Source organism: Phalacrocorax aristotelis, chromosome 4 (genome assembly GCF_949628215.1).
Source record: "Phalacrocorax aristotelis chromosome 4, bGulAri2.1, whole genome shotgun sequence".
Taxonomy (NCBI): Eukaryota; Metazoa; Chordata; class Aves; order Suliformes; family Phalacrocoracidae; genus Phalacrocorax; species Phalacrocorax aristotelis.
The window spans coordinates 29,597,523-29,611,993 of NC_134279.1; the positions used below are offsets into that span (position 1 = coordinate 29,597,523).

The 14,471-nt window shown below is 38.6% G+C and overlaps 1 protein-coding gene across 9 annotated transcripts in view; it reads right to left on the bottom strand.

The window, feature by feature from the left end:
- The window catches only part of RAP1GDS1 (Rap1 GTPase-GDP dissociation stimulator 1), a 103,875-nt gene that overhangs the window by 61,273 nt on the left and 28,131 nt on the right, over positions 1–14,471 (bottom strand). For 5 of the 9 annotated variants that reach the window (XM_075090792.1, XM_075090784.1, XM_075090787.1 and 2 more), the window contains one exon: positions 4,496–4,603. Coding sequence is in view for 5 of the 9 variants with exons in the window: in XM_075090784.1 (XP_074946885.1) it covers positions 4,496–4,603 (108 nt within the window). In the remaining 4 variants the exon portion in view is untranslated. Of the gene's footprint in view, positions 1–4,495; positions 4,607–14,471 lie in introns of those variants that run through there. The other 4 variants (XM_075090785.1, XM_075090793.1, XM_075090786.1 and 1 more) reach the window with 1 other exon arrangement.

Genomic DNA, 14,471 nt, shown 5'->3' on the forward strand with positions numbered 1-14,471 from the left:
GCAAATATACAGCTTTCATAACTAAGGCTAAGACCTGAAGATAGATGGCTGTGGGCTGCAGACAAGTATGTGACATCTGTGTGTTGGTCAGAGGGCAGCCTGAAGCGCAGCAGGAGGGAACTCACTGACCCTTCCGCAGTGAGCACAGAGGTGACACAACTGCATTTCTCTGAGAAAAACGCATCCAGATCCACCTACAACAGCTCTCCTTCCCCCAGTTTCCTCCTGTGGATTTTTCTGCAGGCTTCAATTCTTTTCTTCTTTACACACGTTATTATAAAGCAGCTACAAGATAAGCTGTTTATTACTCTAGCCTGCTTGGGGCGGGGTGGGGGGGGGGGAGGGGAGGAAATAACCCCTGTTTGTCAAAAGTCTTGAATTATAATGTAAGGAACTATTACATATTAAACACAAAATTAAATTTCATTTTGTAATACACAGTTAATCTTGAAGTTTTTTAAGCTGAATAATAAAAAGCTGCAGAACCTGAGAATTACATTCTCTGACAAAGTATTTCCTTAGTTTTTGCCTCTTCTGATTGTTATGATCATTCTAGGCTTCATAGTACTGTAAATAGTCTAATTCCAGATTAGCAAAATTCTTTCTTGAGAGTAACGCATCAAACCATGTCTGTATAGATAGAATCCAAATTCTACAGAACAGACAATGGAGTAATTTGTTTTAATATACAGTTTTTAAAAGAAACCACATGTAGTATATGGATTTCACCTCTTGATTCAGTAGAAGCCAGTATTTCATTCAGCACATGGCTGATTCAATTTCTTGGCTGCTAACATTGGTAATGGATCATGCACCTCAGCCTTACTTTAAAAACCTAAATTATGGAAAGTTTAGCAATCTAGAGATGGTGAGCACTGGCAGGGGGAGAGAGGTCAGGGATTCGTGTTTTCCTTTCACAGGTAAGGTGGACAGAATCTCAGCTTACATGAATGAGGTAGATCCACCGAGGTGAAAGGAGCTGTGCTGATTTACATGAGCTGGGAAGCTAGACTTAATATTACTGTATGTCTTCAGTTCTGCAGGCCTTATGGGTGCAAGGTCCCCAGCTATGCCAGCTGTCTTCACTGGGAATGCTGAAGGAAGTCCACACAAAATAAGGTATGCTCTTATTATTCTAAAGCATTTCTAGTGCATGCTTATCTGTTATTCCTGTCATTGTTGCCTCTTTCATCCTGAAGTCCTCAGTTTAATCTAGTACCTCAAGCTAGTCCATATATGACTGGCCTCAGCCAGTAAAATATCTGCATAAATAGGAATATATGTCTCTCCAAACAATGTCTCCTAAAGAAACCATCTGTGCAGGATTTTCAGACCAGAGTCTCAGATGCGAAGGGCTATACAACTGTCTCTCTAGACAAACAGTAGCTAAAACCATTTGAATTTGGCTTACCAAATATTTACTAGCAATTATTACATTCAGCAAACTATTTGATTCACCCTTGTGTAGTATAGCACGTGTGCATGCGTATACCTTAATTTGATTGGTGTGACAAATCCAGAGAGGAGGTATTATATTCCAGGGCACTACAGCCTGCCTGGGATTGTCAAAAGCTCAACAGTCAGAAGGAGTGTGAAAAACAAAAGAAAAAGCAGCAGATTACGTAAAAAGAACTTAAAAGCTATAATATTCACCATAACTTTGCCATCCCTTTCAATATGGTGGACAATATGGGAAGAAAGTAGAGTTTGCACTGTGTTGCCATAATGAAAAGTTTAAAAATCGTATGCGAAGTAAATGGAACTATAGTTCTCACTGTATTGTTAGAGAGTAAGGAATTTAAGTTTCCACAGCAACCACAACCCTGTGCTGCATGCATGCAGTTTGCATTAAAAGCAGCGTAATGCTCTCTGATGCATCACAGGTACATGCAATATGCCTAAACTGAAGCTGTGGGAATGATTATTTCCTTTGTTAAAAATCTCAGTTTTGCAATAACACTGGGTTTAACTGCCAGTTTTTGGCTGGCAGTAGATGGGAGTGGGTTGCATTAGTGTATTAGTAATATATTAAATTTTATATAAGATAAAGTAATATTTTTATCTCCGAGTCTTAATGAAATGAATAAAATTTTAAGTTCTGTGACTTAGATACCACGATGAACTCCCAGTGAAATCATAGTCCTATAAAATTATCTTAAAATAAACTACATTCCTTGCATGGCTTATTTTTCTAGTTTTACTCTAATATGATGATTTACTGAACTATAATCAGAATGTATACTTCATTAATATAATCATACAGATGGGAACATACTAAAAAAGAGCATAATAACTATTTGAGAAATCTTAAACTATTTCTGTATTACAATTAACATGTAGTTTATATAAACAATCTGATATTTAATTATTATTATATAGTAATTTATACACAGGCACAGGGGTACAGTGTTTATCCCATAGCTATATGATATATTAGATATCACATATATGATAATACACACTAACAAATCAATCAATCAAGTCCATACTAAGATACTAACTGGATGGATGAGAACTATTAAAAAGGACATTCGTTGGTTGTTTGGTCAAGGGAAGGACGGTCATAACATATTGGTAGCCCAATAATAACTCAGAGACTGCAGGGCTTAGAATGCTGATTCTGTATCTATTTGTTGAATCAATCTATTACATGCAATTTACCTCATAATCTCTGAAGTCTTTTGGAGGACTGTTGTTCTCAAAAATTTATTGCAAAAGAGAAATCTTCTTTCTATGAGGATTTCTTTTTTTTAAATCATCAGACTATCTTGTGAACTAAAGCCTGTTGTCCAAAGATACTCAGCAAAACTTAGGTATCGAAGTGTCTAAATCACCTAAAAGGGAACTGATATACAGGCTCCTAAATCACCAGCAAGCTGCTGTATAAACTGTCCCATCGAATTTTCAGTGAGTTATTTTAGTTGCCCTCAATCTTTGGCAACTGAAAGTATGTGGAGATGTATATCATATGGCATCTTGGCAGGGTTATAATCATGTTACTGACTTACACACAAAGAACACAGTAAATGGTGGAGGGATGTTAGCTAAATTTTTTTAGACTACCCAGAAGAGAGGTCAAAATCCTAATAATCTGCTTATCTGAACTGGCAGCTACGACCCTAGAACAGAAAGATTTTGAAAGGAAAAGCAAAGCCCTAGGCTGAGATGGAAGAGAGTAATCTGGTTGCGAGGAAGCATCCTTAAGTGTGCTGTGCATTGGTCAAAATTATTTTGCATCTGCCAAACTTGTTCCGTGACATAGCTGTGTGACCTTCCTATGCAAAACGGTAAACTCTGTTATTTACACTAAGTACTTTGTAATTTTTCATACCATCTTCTTTTTACGACTTATCATTTAAGTATTAGACTTAACTAAAATACTGGGAATAGCAAATGCAACTGCAAGTTAGATTAAAGTATTGGATATACCTTATAAATAAACCCATAAGAACAATGATTCAGTATCTTCAAAAAACAGGTTGATCTAAAAACCAAATATTTTATTCTTTCCTGGCTGACATCTGCTTGCAAAATAATCAGAATTAAAAACCCACCACAATTAAATGCAGAGACTGTTATAATCCATATTTGACTTCATATGGGTGGTGCTTATATTGTGAAAAAACTCATGAAGTGTTTTATACCAGCTAAGCTAAAAGGCTGTGATTTATAGGATACCTTCATGGGAAAGAAACAAGACTTATTGATAGTATGTACTTTTGAGTATATTGATATTTACAAAGGACCAACATTTTTTTTAAATACAGAATTTCTAATCATGGCTTGTATCTATCCTGACAAATTTTTCAACCTGAAATTGTACACAGATTTTTCTTCTGCCACCATCTGAAGCGCTAAGAAAGTTAAACTCAGAAAAGTCTTATAAGCTGTCATCTCCATTTACCATACCTTTCTGCCTACTGCGAGTGGGGACACACATTCTACAGGTTTTGGTAAAAAAAGACATCTTGTTCCATTCTTAAGTTATTTTTATTATCATACCACATGTCAAATTTGGACCATCTTTGGGTATCCAGCCTATTTCTGCTAATTGAAACTACTGGCAATAAGAAATATGTGATCCTAAGTATGAGGAAAAATACATTACAAATAAGAAACTATGTTCTTTTAACCAGAATTAGCAAGCTGCTCCCATATCCCTCTCCCCATCCTATCAGGCTTATCTACCCATCCCTGTTCTTTGTTTCTTGAGTGATCAACTGCAAAAGTAATCGTGCTACTTCATCATATTGCAAAAAGGACTGGACTACAGCTGTTCCAAATATCCAGGTATTTACCATCACTGTATTTGATGAACATGACAGATAGATGGGTTTAAAAAAAACCGAAACCCAGAACAGCCAATCCAGCAGTCTACTGCTTGAATCAGTCTTTCTGCCACATTTTACTACCTCCAGTAGGGAGGAATCTCAGTGAACTCAGATTCACTAATCTCATTATATGATTTAAACTTTGAAAAGTCCATACAACTTACTGTTTTGTGCCAGAGCTTGAAGCAGACAGTCCAAGCATCCCTCCAAGCTATCTGCTGTGCTGTCAGAGGTTGTTATCTTCAGCTTTTTCAGGGCGTCACTTAGATTATCTGCTTGGTAAACACAAGGAAAAGAGAAATCAGTGTCCTCATCAACTTGGTAACAGCATTATAGCGTTGAATGTAAATAGTTACTGTGAAGTAAACAAGATCCTGTATCAATAAAGAAGGCATGTATGGTCTGTATTCTGAGGATACAAAAAGCCAGGAGTCAAAGGTTATAGATTAAATTAAACTTTTCAAATTTAAATATATATTTATCATTCTGCATCTGAAAACAGGATGCCAGCAGGCACTTTATGAAATGCCACTGAACAGCAATTTACCCATCAGTATTTTCTCAGCCTAGTTGGTGCAGGAAACCAGCAGCTGTTTCTTTGCTTCTATCCTTGTGTGTAGGGAAAAATATGACGGAAATAAGCACATCTTGATTTTTTTCATCAATAAAGGGAAAGTAATTGAAAATGCCATTTTCTCCATGCCATGTAGGCTTCCATCTTGGCTATACATTCACAGATCCCTAGTGCTAAGCTTATAGCCTTTTAAGTATTATGCCATTTTCTACCACAATGTTACAAGCACCATTTTTTATATGAACTGTGTTAGCTCTTTAAATTCTACTGATGCATAAAACGTAAGGCATCTTGTAGAAATAAGAAAGTTCTGTTGTGGATTTCAGATAATTAGGTAACTCTTCCTTCTTTCTAAAAAAAAAAAAAACCAAACAAAAAACAACAAAACACAACACCAAAACCAACACTCAAACCACAGAATATAATTCTCAACAGATGCACATTTATTCCCATAAAAGTTAAGGTAACATGACTGCTGCCATTTTGAGTATTTCATCTATTCATGAGTAAGGTATAAAGTGTTAGCAGCTGCAGCCTGAGTTTTGCCCGCTGATGACTAACCTCACTCTGAATGGACTATCCTTTTAAAAAAGGAGTGCTAATTCAGTTTCCATGCCAACTCTGTCAGTAAGCAGAAAGTGTTACTCAACACAAATAATGTTAAATAGTGTCTAGCTGTCTCTTGTTCCCCAGTGACTAATCAAAAAACCTTGACCAAAGCCCTACAGAACCGTAGGTACAGTTTCTTTGCAATGTATCACTGCTATCTTCTGAGCCTGAAAGGCAGCCAGTGCTGCCTCAGAGCTTCACACCAATGTAGGAAGCCCCCCTTCATAGGCAAGTTGGCAGCTGCTGTGCTTTGCCTCCTCTTCACTTACCCACATATGGGATGGTGCAAAGGAAAGGAGGCATGGCAAGAACTTCCCTTTATTTGTCTTCAAGGCACTGGCTGCCCAGTGGAAACACAGCGGGCATCCCACAAAGAGGGTGGAATCTCACTCCTCCTGGAGCAGCTCTGCTTCTCAGCCAAAGCTGTGGATTTTGTCCTACCTCCATTTTTATTAGCGTATGCTTTTGTAGCCCGATACCCCACATAGTTGAAAGTAAGATGCTTCATTTTTGAAGTGCTCGGTATTTAGGTATGAAATTTGTCATGAAATGTTTATCAGGCAGTTAGGTTGTCTATTCAATAATAAACATGTTCTTAGCTACACTACAGCCAAGAATCCCGTTACGCCTAAATGCAGAGAGCCAGCAGTGTGCAGGCAGCTCTGTAAAAGCCTTTGGGGCAGCTGCACTTGATTGCGCTCCTTGAGATCTCAAACCTGCCTCCCTACCACCTCTCCTTGCTGTGCTGAACTGACACCTCTGGGAACAACCTACCAGGAAGGGAAAAAAAAAGATTTATCATTTTCTTTTGTACTGACATATGTTACTGTCTAGTGGGCTTTCTGCACAACATGCATTGAATGACACTTAACCAACAGTAGAGCTGAACACGCACTGCCAAGTCTCATTGCTTAGATAATTTTTTTAGGAAATATCACTCGAATATGTCAAAAGACACAGGTGCACGGTAACCAATGACCAGGCCCAGTCCTACAATTAAACATCCTGCGCTCCACCTCCTCTTATACTTTCCTAACCCATCTCCCCCTCATATTAGTCTCTTTGGTTTTCCTCTAATACAGCACTAATTCTTTTTCATCCTACAGGCATCTCATCTCCCTGCATACTCACACACTTAGCTCTGAAACTGTAGCAACCATTTATAGTAAGACAACTAAATCTACTCTGTATATAAAAAACAGTGGTTCCCACAACCTGGGGAAGAAGAAAATGCATAGGTAGGAAATTCACCTTCACACCACAGACTATGGAGAGAGGCTATTGTTATTGGAGAGCACACCTAGACTTTATTTCTCTCTTATAGCCTCTTCTACCTTGCATGTGCTCAATAAATGACAAGTTCCCACTTAATATTTCATTTTACAGTGCAAAGAGATGAGTGCTTTACCTCAAATACTTGTTATTTCTTCCACTCCATGCGATGACAGACTGGGAAGGTCTCCCCAGTCTTTTTTCCTACCTACCCTTTCTGCTCAGTGCCATATCAAGTTTTTCTTGGGAAAGCCGACTATTTTAATACTATACAGTTATATACGATATGCAGACTGATGTATTTTGGGCAAAATTTTCAAATGTGACTATCCAAATACTTCATTCCTGTGAATGAAATGAATGAACAACTCTATTTTTTATGGTACCGAGCATGGGCACATCCCACTAACGTACAGGGACATTTAACTTCAAGTTTAGACACACACCTCAAGAATCACTGAACACGTGTGGCAATGGTATGCCATGTTGCTTTTAAAATGTCTTATGAAACTATGTTGCAATATGTGCCAAATTGCCATTTTACTATATATGACTGGATACTGTAAGTACTTTTAAAATTATAATAGAAATTAAATTAGAAACCATATCCATAAAGTGTGTTTCTAAAATAAATTACAAGAATCCTGGATTTTCTAACAAGCTTACAACTCTAAACATACTGCAGCTGGAGACTTGCTCCTTCTGTGCAAAAGAAGAAACCATAAGCAGGAATACTGTATAATCAACAGACCTCTTGGCACAATGTCAGAAGGCTGCAGGCACAGAGGAAAAAAAACACCCTTCAGGAAAGACTTTTATTTGCCCAGTTTGATTCCTTCTGTCAAAGCCGGGCTCATTTCTAAACAGGGTCAATACTTTGAAAGACACATTTACTTCTGAAACCTAAGAATCTCGGACATATGCAAATATACCTTAAACATATTCAGATGTTTTGTTATCTTTTTTTTTCTTTCTCTTTTGCTGTTCTGAAAAGAACAAAACCTAACAGTTTGAGACGATGCTGACAGGGATATTCAGAGAGGAAAGGCTGTGGTGCTCTGGCAGGCTCTCACCATAGAAGCACACATGGCTTCCTGATTTCTGCAGTTTCACAGTTCCTTGAACCTGTCTTTTAATGAAGAAGCTGAAGATGCTTGTCTTCCATGTACAAAAATGCTGCTGTTTTACTGTGATCATCTCCTGATTACCCTTCTGACTGTTCCTCTCTCTCTATAGAAGCTGTTTCCAGTAGTCTGGTTTCTGCATAGGCTGATCAGATTCTCAGACATAAAAACCCACGGGATAAAAACAGCAGAAGGTATCTTTTTGGCTGAGTGTCAGGGAAACGTGCATAAGTAGATGTTGCCAATATGCAAGGTCACGTGAAAGCTCCCATTAGTTGGGAAGCTCTAAGGGGGCAAGATTAGGATGGTAAACATAAAATTGAGTCTAGTAATTTCCCCTATGGCACAGTGGCTCAGCAGTGTAGTATCAGGTCGTGAGTTTATAAGGCATCAAGTCAGAAGTTTAACAGAAGTATCAACTATTTTGTTGATGACCCCAAGCACAGGGAGTCACTCATACTTATACCTGGCTTACCAGATTGCTTTCAGAAGAATTAGTTCTGTTATCTGGACGGAAAGCCCTGAATCCCACAGACCTTAATCCCTTATATCCTAATGATACAAACTGATAAGTCAGGAAGTGGAGTCTGGCAAGAGCTGTCAGACCTGTCTGGCCCATTCCATCTACTGTTGCATTTTGTTTTCCCCTGATAACCACTCCCGCACAAACACTCATAAAAATGAGGTGGTTTAAATACTAGAGTAGTCCACATTGCTTTTGGTGGCACAGCATTACTACTATCTCTCCCAGACTTTTCCTATCTCTTGCAGAGACATTTTTACAGAGAAAAATGGTCAGAAACTAACATAAGTGAATGCTTTAATATTCCATTTTATTTCACTGTACCCTTTTTTCTGAGAGCTTTTCTGTGACTCATTCCTATTTTCAATCACTAATTTTTTTTATAAAGAACAACTGTTACTTCATCTTGTAAAAATTTGGTAGTTGATCAACCCTGTTTAGCATCAGGGCTGCAGGAATGCTGGCTAGACTGCAAAGAGTTTTACAAGGTACCCAATCTAGGGACGCAGCTTCTGTGGACAGGAACCAGCTTGCTAATTTTGCCTTGAGCTCACAGCATCTCCATCCAAACCACAGAAAGAAGTCAAGGTACACAAAAAAGCCATCTTCTAAGACAGATGTTAAAAAAGTTATTTAGAATGTTTTAGCTGAGTATTTAGATGGATAGCTTTTCTCTGGACAGTTTATTTTTATACATTTGTAATCTTTTTTTCAGTATAGATATTTTCTTAAGAAATGAGAGTTTGTTTGAACATATTAATATTTCCTGTATCTTTTGATTGACACCTAGTATGCTGTTGTTATTACAGGGACTATTATATTATACATGCAACTTAACAGATAAGGAATTCAAAATTAATAGATATTGAAATGTGACATACTGGAACACGCAGATCTGATAAGAAAAGAAAGTCAAGCAGTTCTGCTATTACAGGAATGGTGGCTATATTAACCTGAGAGACCTCTGAGCCTGTTTCACTGCCTCTCAGGAAACAACGAGGCACCAAACTGAGCAGAAGGAATGATACCATTTTATGGGTCTCCTTGTGTTATTATGGCATAAATGTCTTAAATATATAAGTGTGTACCTCAGAAATTACTTAATTTTCTTGTATGGACTTCAACTTTGTTGAATTTCAATACAAACTAACCTATATGGAAAATCCACCAGTGACCCACCACAGTTGTTTTTGACTAGAAGTGGTTATATTATTAGAGGTTATATTATTTGAGAACCTAGGAACTGACACAAAGATCAGACACGTAATTCATTTAGGGCAGCATCCAGATCCAAAGCCATCCTTACCCCACGCTCTTCATTTCCCTCCTGATACCATCTGTGTTTCTACTCTGCTGCAGACCCCACATCACCACCAGAGCACTGAATGTACAATCACACTCAGCAGTGCCTGAGGAGCCCTGTGGTATATAACACCTACCTCCCAAGTCACTGCCCCAACCTTGATAACCTCCCACAGGTGGAGGGGAGGTGGGGGTGGTTTCTTGATCCTGAAGCTGGCTGCCTGAAGAATAGGCATATTTGGCTTGAATTACTTTCTGCAGCAGGAAGCCCAGCAACTGGTGAGATCTGTAGCATGCTTTTGATCTTTAGTGACCCCAGAGACCCTTCCCCAAAGAAAGCACAGAAGGGTGGCCTAAAATTATCAGAGCCGATTAGTTCCCAGGATATTGAATAAGCTGGCAGGAATGCACAGGATGGGTCCTTCTTGAATCATAAGGAAAAGCTAAGATGCTTCCCCTTGAATACCTTGTCAAAAGATACCTAGTCCCATACAGCAGTTTATCTACCTAGACATGCAAAATACCCAAAATAAACACAGTTTATTGAGGACAAAAGAACTTTGTCCTCATGTTTACACCATTGCCAAAAAACACTCACTCCCTCCTTTCTTTGTAGCAGCTGCCCTCAAGTGCTCCCCAGTGTACAGTGTCTTCTGTCAAACCACCCAAATCTCTCATTACAAACAACTCTGTTCTTAACCAAGCCAGGAAATGTTGAAGCTTGGCATCTGATCAGGAGGTAGATATATGCTGTCAGAGGCCAGTGGTAAAGAATTAATTTTTGACAGGTAATGCCAGGAGAAACTTAGCTAGCTATTTTCTCCTAAAAATAATAGAAGTAACAGTGCTTCTCTAATAGCAGAGAAAATCCAGTGTGCCTCAATGGATTCCCACAGCATTTTACTCTTCTCAGGAATGACAGATGGGCCTGCCTGAGAGTGGGTCCTTGCAAATGCAGTGTTTTACATGCTGCCAGGACACAGCTGGGACAACCCCAATGTGAACCGTATCTGACATACAGACTGGATTAGTAATTACCTGGCACAGAGAGGAGATGGATCTGCCTGTGCTACGTGAACCTGTGCTCCATCTTGCTTCTCTGCTACACAATGTCATTGCAGGCCAGAGCTGGGAGACGGAGGTGCTGGCAAAGTAAACAATTTCCCTTTTTCCTTGCCGGGTCCTCTTGTGCCTGGTTGCTGTGGAAATTTAGTCACCCTGAGAATTACAGACTGTCCTGTAGGTGTCGTTCAGTCAGCAATGTCAGAGAAGGATCTCAAGGCACAGAGAAACATGTCGTAGCTGACAAACAGGCACAGGTACTGTAGCCATGCTGGTTTTATCTGCAGGTAGCTCTTTACACGTAGCATCGCTTGAGCAAGACTGGTGCTCCTGTATGTAACCTTTCCAAGCGACAATCTGGCGTAAGATTCCTCTTTGGTCCTTAGAGATGTTCCTTCTGTGAGTTATGCCACCAGTGGAATGGGCAGTCTGAAAGCAACCCTGTTTGCTTGAGTCTCTGGAGAGACACAGCATCGCTCCAGGACGCATGGGTGTAGCATGAGCTGCAGGGTGCTTGTTCTGCTCTGCTGCCCTGCCAGATGGCCACTGGCAGCCTGGGGCTGTCCCCAGCAGGAGGTCATCTAAACTGCCTGAGGATGCACAACCAGTAGACCTGGTAAGGACAGACCAGATCAAATGGTCTATGACAATGCAAAGGTCAACAGCTTTGTTGGGAAACAAACAGGAGTTAGAAAATTATTTTGCCATATTATTGTTGTATAATTACTTATAAATACATATGGCTGTAAAATTACTACGATGCACCCACATTTTAAATACTGCATACAACTCTAGGCACCTCAAGCTGTAAATGCCATGCTGCAGAATTAGAAAAGTTAAATAGGCAAGGACTCCTAATTTGGAAAAAAAGATGACTGAGGGTGAAAAATTACCTAGATGTATGGAATCCTGAATAGGACTAAGGTAATGAAAAGAAAGCTACTATTTACTGTTTCTTGTAACACAACAACTAGAATATCAAAATGAAATTATCAAGCAACAAACTTAAAGAGGAGAAAGTATATTTTCACACCACAGTTAAACTGTGGAACTGTTAAGAGGCTGGAACTATAAACAGATTCATTTAATTTAGTCAATTAGAAAAAAAATCATGAGGAAACTAAAGCCCATGCATGGATATTAATACTATGATATGCATAAAACTTCTCAATTAGGAAGTTCCTAAACGTCAGATTACTGGAAATTGGGAGAAAACCACCCTGTACTTGCCCACCTCATGTTCCTGCCCTGCCCAATGTTCTCCCAGGCATCAGCTACTGGTCATTCACTGTCAGAAACAGGACAATTGAGTGCACTGACTTTCGGCTACAGGTGGCCGCATTGCCACATTGCGCCTTGGTGCTCTGGTTCACCAAGAAAAGAAGATGGCCAAACAAATATCCCCAGATGTGTTTGGACTTTACTGGACCATCTGTTTGGATCCAGCAAGCTGGAAAAGATTTTGGGTTCTGTCGTTTCTCCACAGCCAGTATGGTATTTCCTGTTATCAGCTGCATCTTTGGTGCTGAACAGGTCCTGAGGCTGATCCTGGCCCTTAATCAGATTAACACTTAAATCCATTCATCCATACATCTTAACCAGGGAGGAACTTTTTTAAAAAAAAAAAAACAAAAAAAAACAAAAAAAACAGAAATCCTGCTGGTTTGTTTCTGTCCTAACATGTTCATTGAGGTGGGTTAACTTTTTTCCCAGCTGATTTTACTAGTTCTAGGGAAATACTGATAAATCATTAACTGCAGGGCTCCTGCTGCAACCTGTTTTTAACTTAGGTACATTTGCTCCACTTCTCTAGCATAGTAACTAATTTTAATGAGAATGCCTATTTTTGTCAACAGTTCAGCTGCTTCATTCTTAAACACTTTCTGAATCTTAGATATATACCATCTGGTCTTAGAGAGTTGTTACTCTTTCATTTATCCATTTGCTTCAGCATCTGTTCTTCTGACACCTCCATCTCTCATGGAGCTTCATTTTTATTACCTGAAAACACTGACACACTATGACTCATTGTCACCTGAGCAGTAAGCTACCTGATTATTTTTGGCAATTATCGGGTCAGCCTATACATGCTGACAATTACTTAGTCAGTTTGCATTTAAAATCAGGATAGAAACCTAAACAAAGCAGCATCAGCCAGTATTCAGTTCACTTGGAATCTCTCGCCAATGCAAAATTTTCACTTTGCTGTAGAATTCTGGTTAATTTTAAGCAAACAGAGTGGTGTGGTGGGGTTTTTTTCATACTACTTCTGAACTCCCTCGCTAACATGTCCACAAGCAGAATTAAAAGGATCAACCTAAAGATAACCAGAAACAGAGATTAGCTAAAATGACTTTTTTCTTGTTTTCTGGTTCATTTGCTGGCTTTTTTTGGTTGTGTGTTTTTGTGTGGTTTGTTTTTTTTTTTGCCTTTGGGGAAATTGGAGATCTTTGAAAATAATTTTGCATATTATTCTCACTGTAGTCACAGATAAACAACAGATATTAATACAAACTATTGCACAGTACACTATTGCAAGATATCTTGATCTGTAGCTGCTGTAATTGGTTTCTGCATGGTAATGATCCTTTCCCTATTAATTAAATCCTGAGTTGCAAAGGCTAGACTATAAGAACAACATTTCAGAAGATTTTTTGTCCCTTCCCTATGAAAATGTGGTACAGATTTAGGTATCTTTACATTTCATAATTAAACACTGAAGATCTGGAAACGTCTTGAAGAAACTGATCAAAATTCAGTGAAATCAACCTATCAACTCTTCCTGATTTATGGAAAGCCCTTAAAAGGTCTTGCTTAAAACAGGTCCTAAAAGAAGGATGAAATAGATATTTTCATAAATAAAAAAGAAATATATTGATTGAGAGAGAATCTGTGCTGGATGAATTTCATTTAAAAATCAGCTAATGATAGAAAAAGTAATTATTTCAGCTAAAGAAGACATATGGTTCTCAGTTTATGGAAAGATCTTTTCTGGTACTCTGTTACTAGGAGTAGCAGACAAAATCCTATACAAGATGGCTACCAATTTGTAAAGAATTACATTTATTGACGGATAACTGTCCATTTTATTTTCATACAGTTTGTTTTCTCCAGGTGCCTGATCTTCACTGAACTACATTACGAATACCCAGGAGACATGCAGAGCATAACAGGAAATACTAATTGGGACTCCTGATAGACAAAAGCCTTTTAAATTCTCACTGGGTCCCTAGTAAGCAAGAAACACACATCATCTGCAATCAAAACTTCAGTGGCTATATTCAGTGTTCCGTTATAAAACTGATAATAAAGAAGGTAAGATGCCTGTTTTATCCTAAGCTATGTGTTGTATCAAGATTAGCCAAATGAAAGAAAAACGTCTTGTTGTCTCTACCTTAAGTAATACATAATTTTCCTCTGTGCCCTCTGGTTTAATTCTCACATGTTCATAGGACTTTTTTTATCAATATATTAATTTCATAAATTCATGCATATCTGTTAATTTCTTCAGAATCATAGAATCATAGAATTGTTAAGGTTGGAAAAGACCCTCAAGATCATCGAGTCCAACCGCTAACCAACCATTGCCAAGTCCACCACTAAACCATATCCTCAAGCACCACATCTACCCTTCTTTTAAATACCTCCAGGGATGGAGACTCCACCACCGCCCT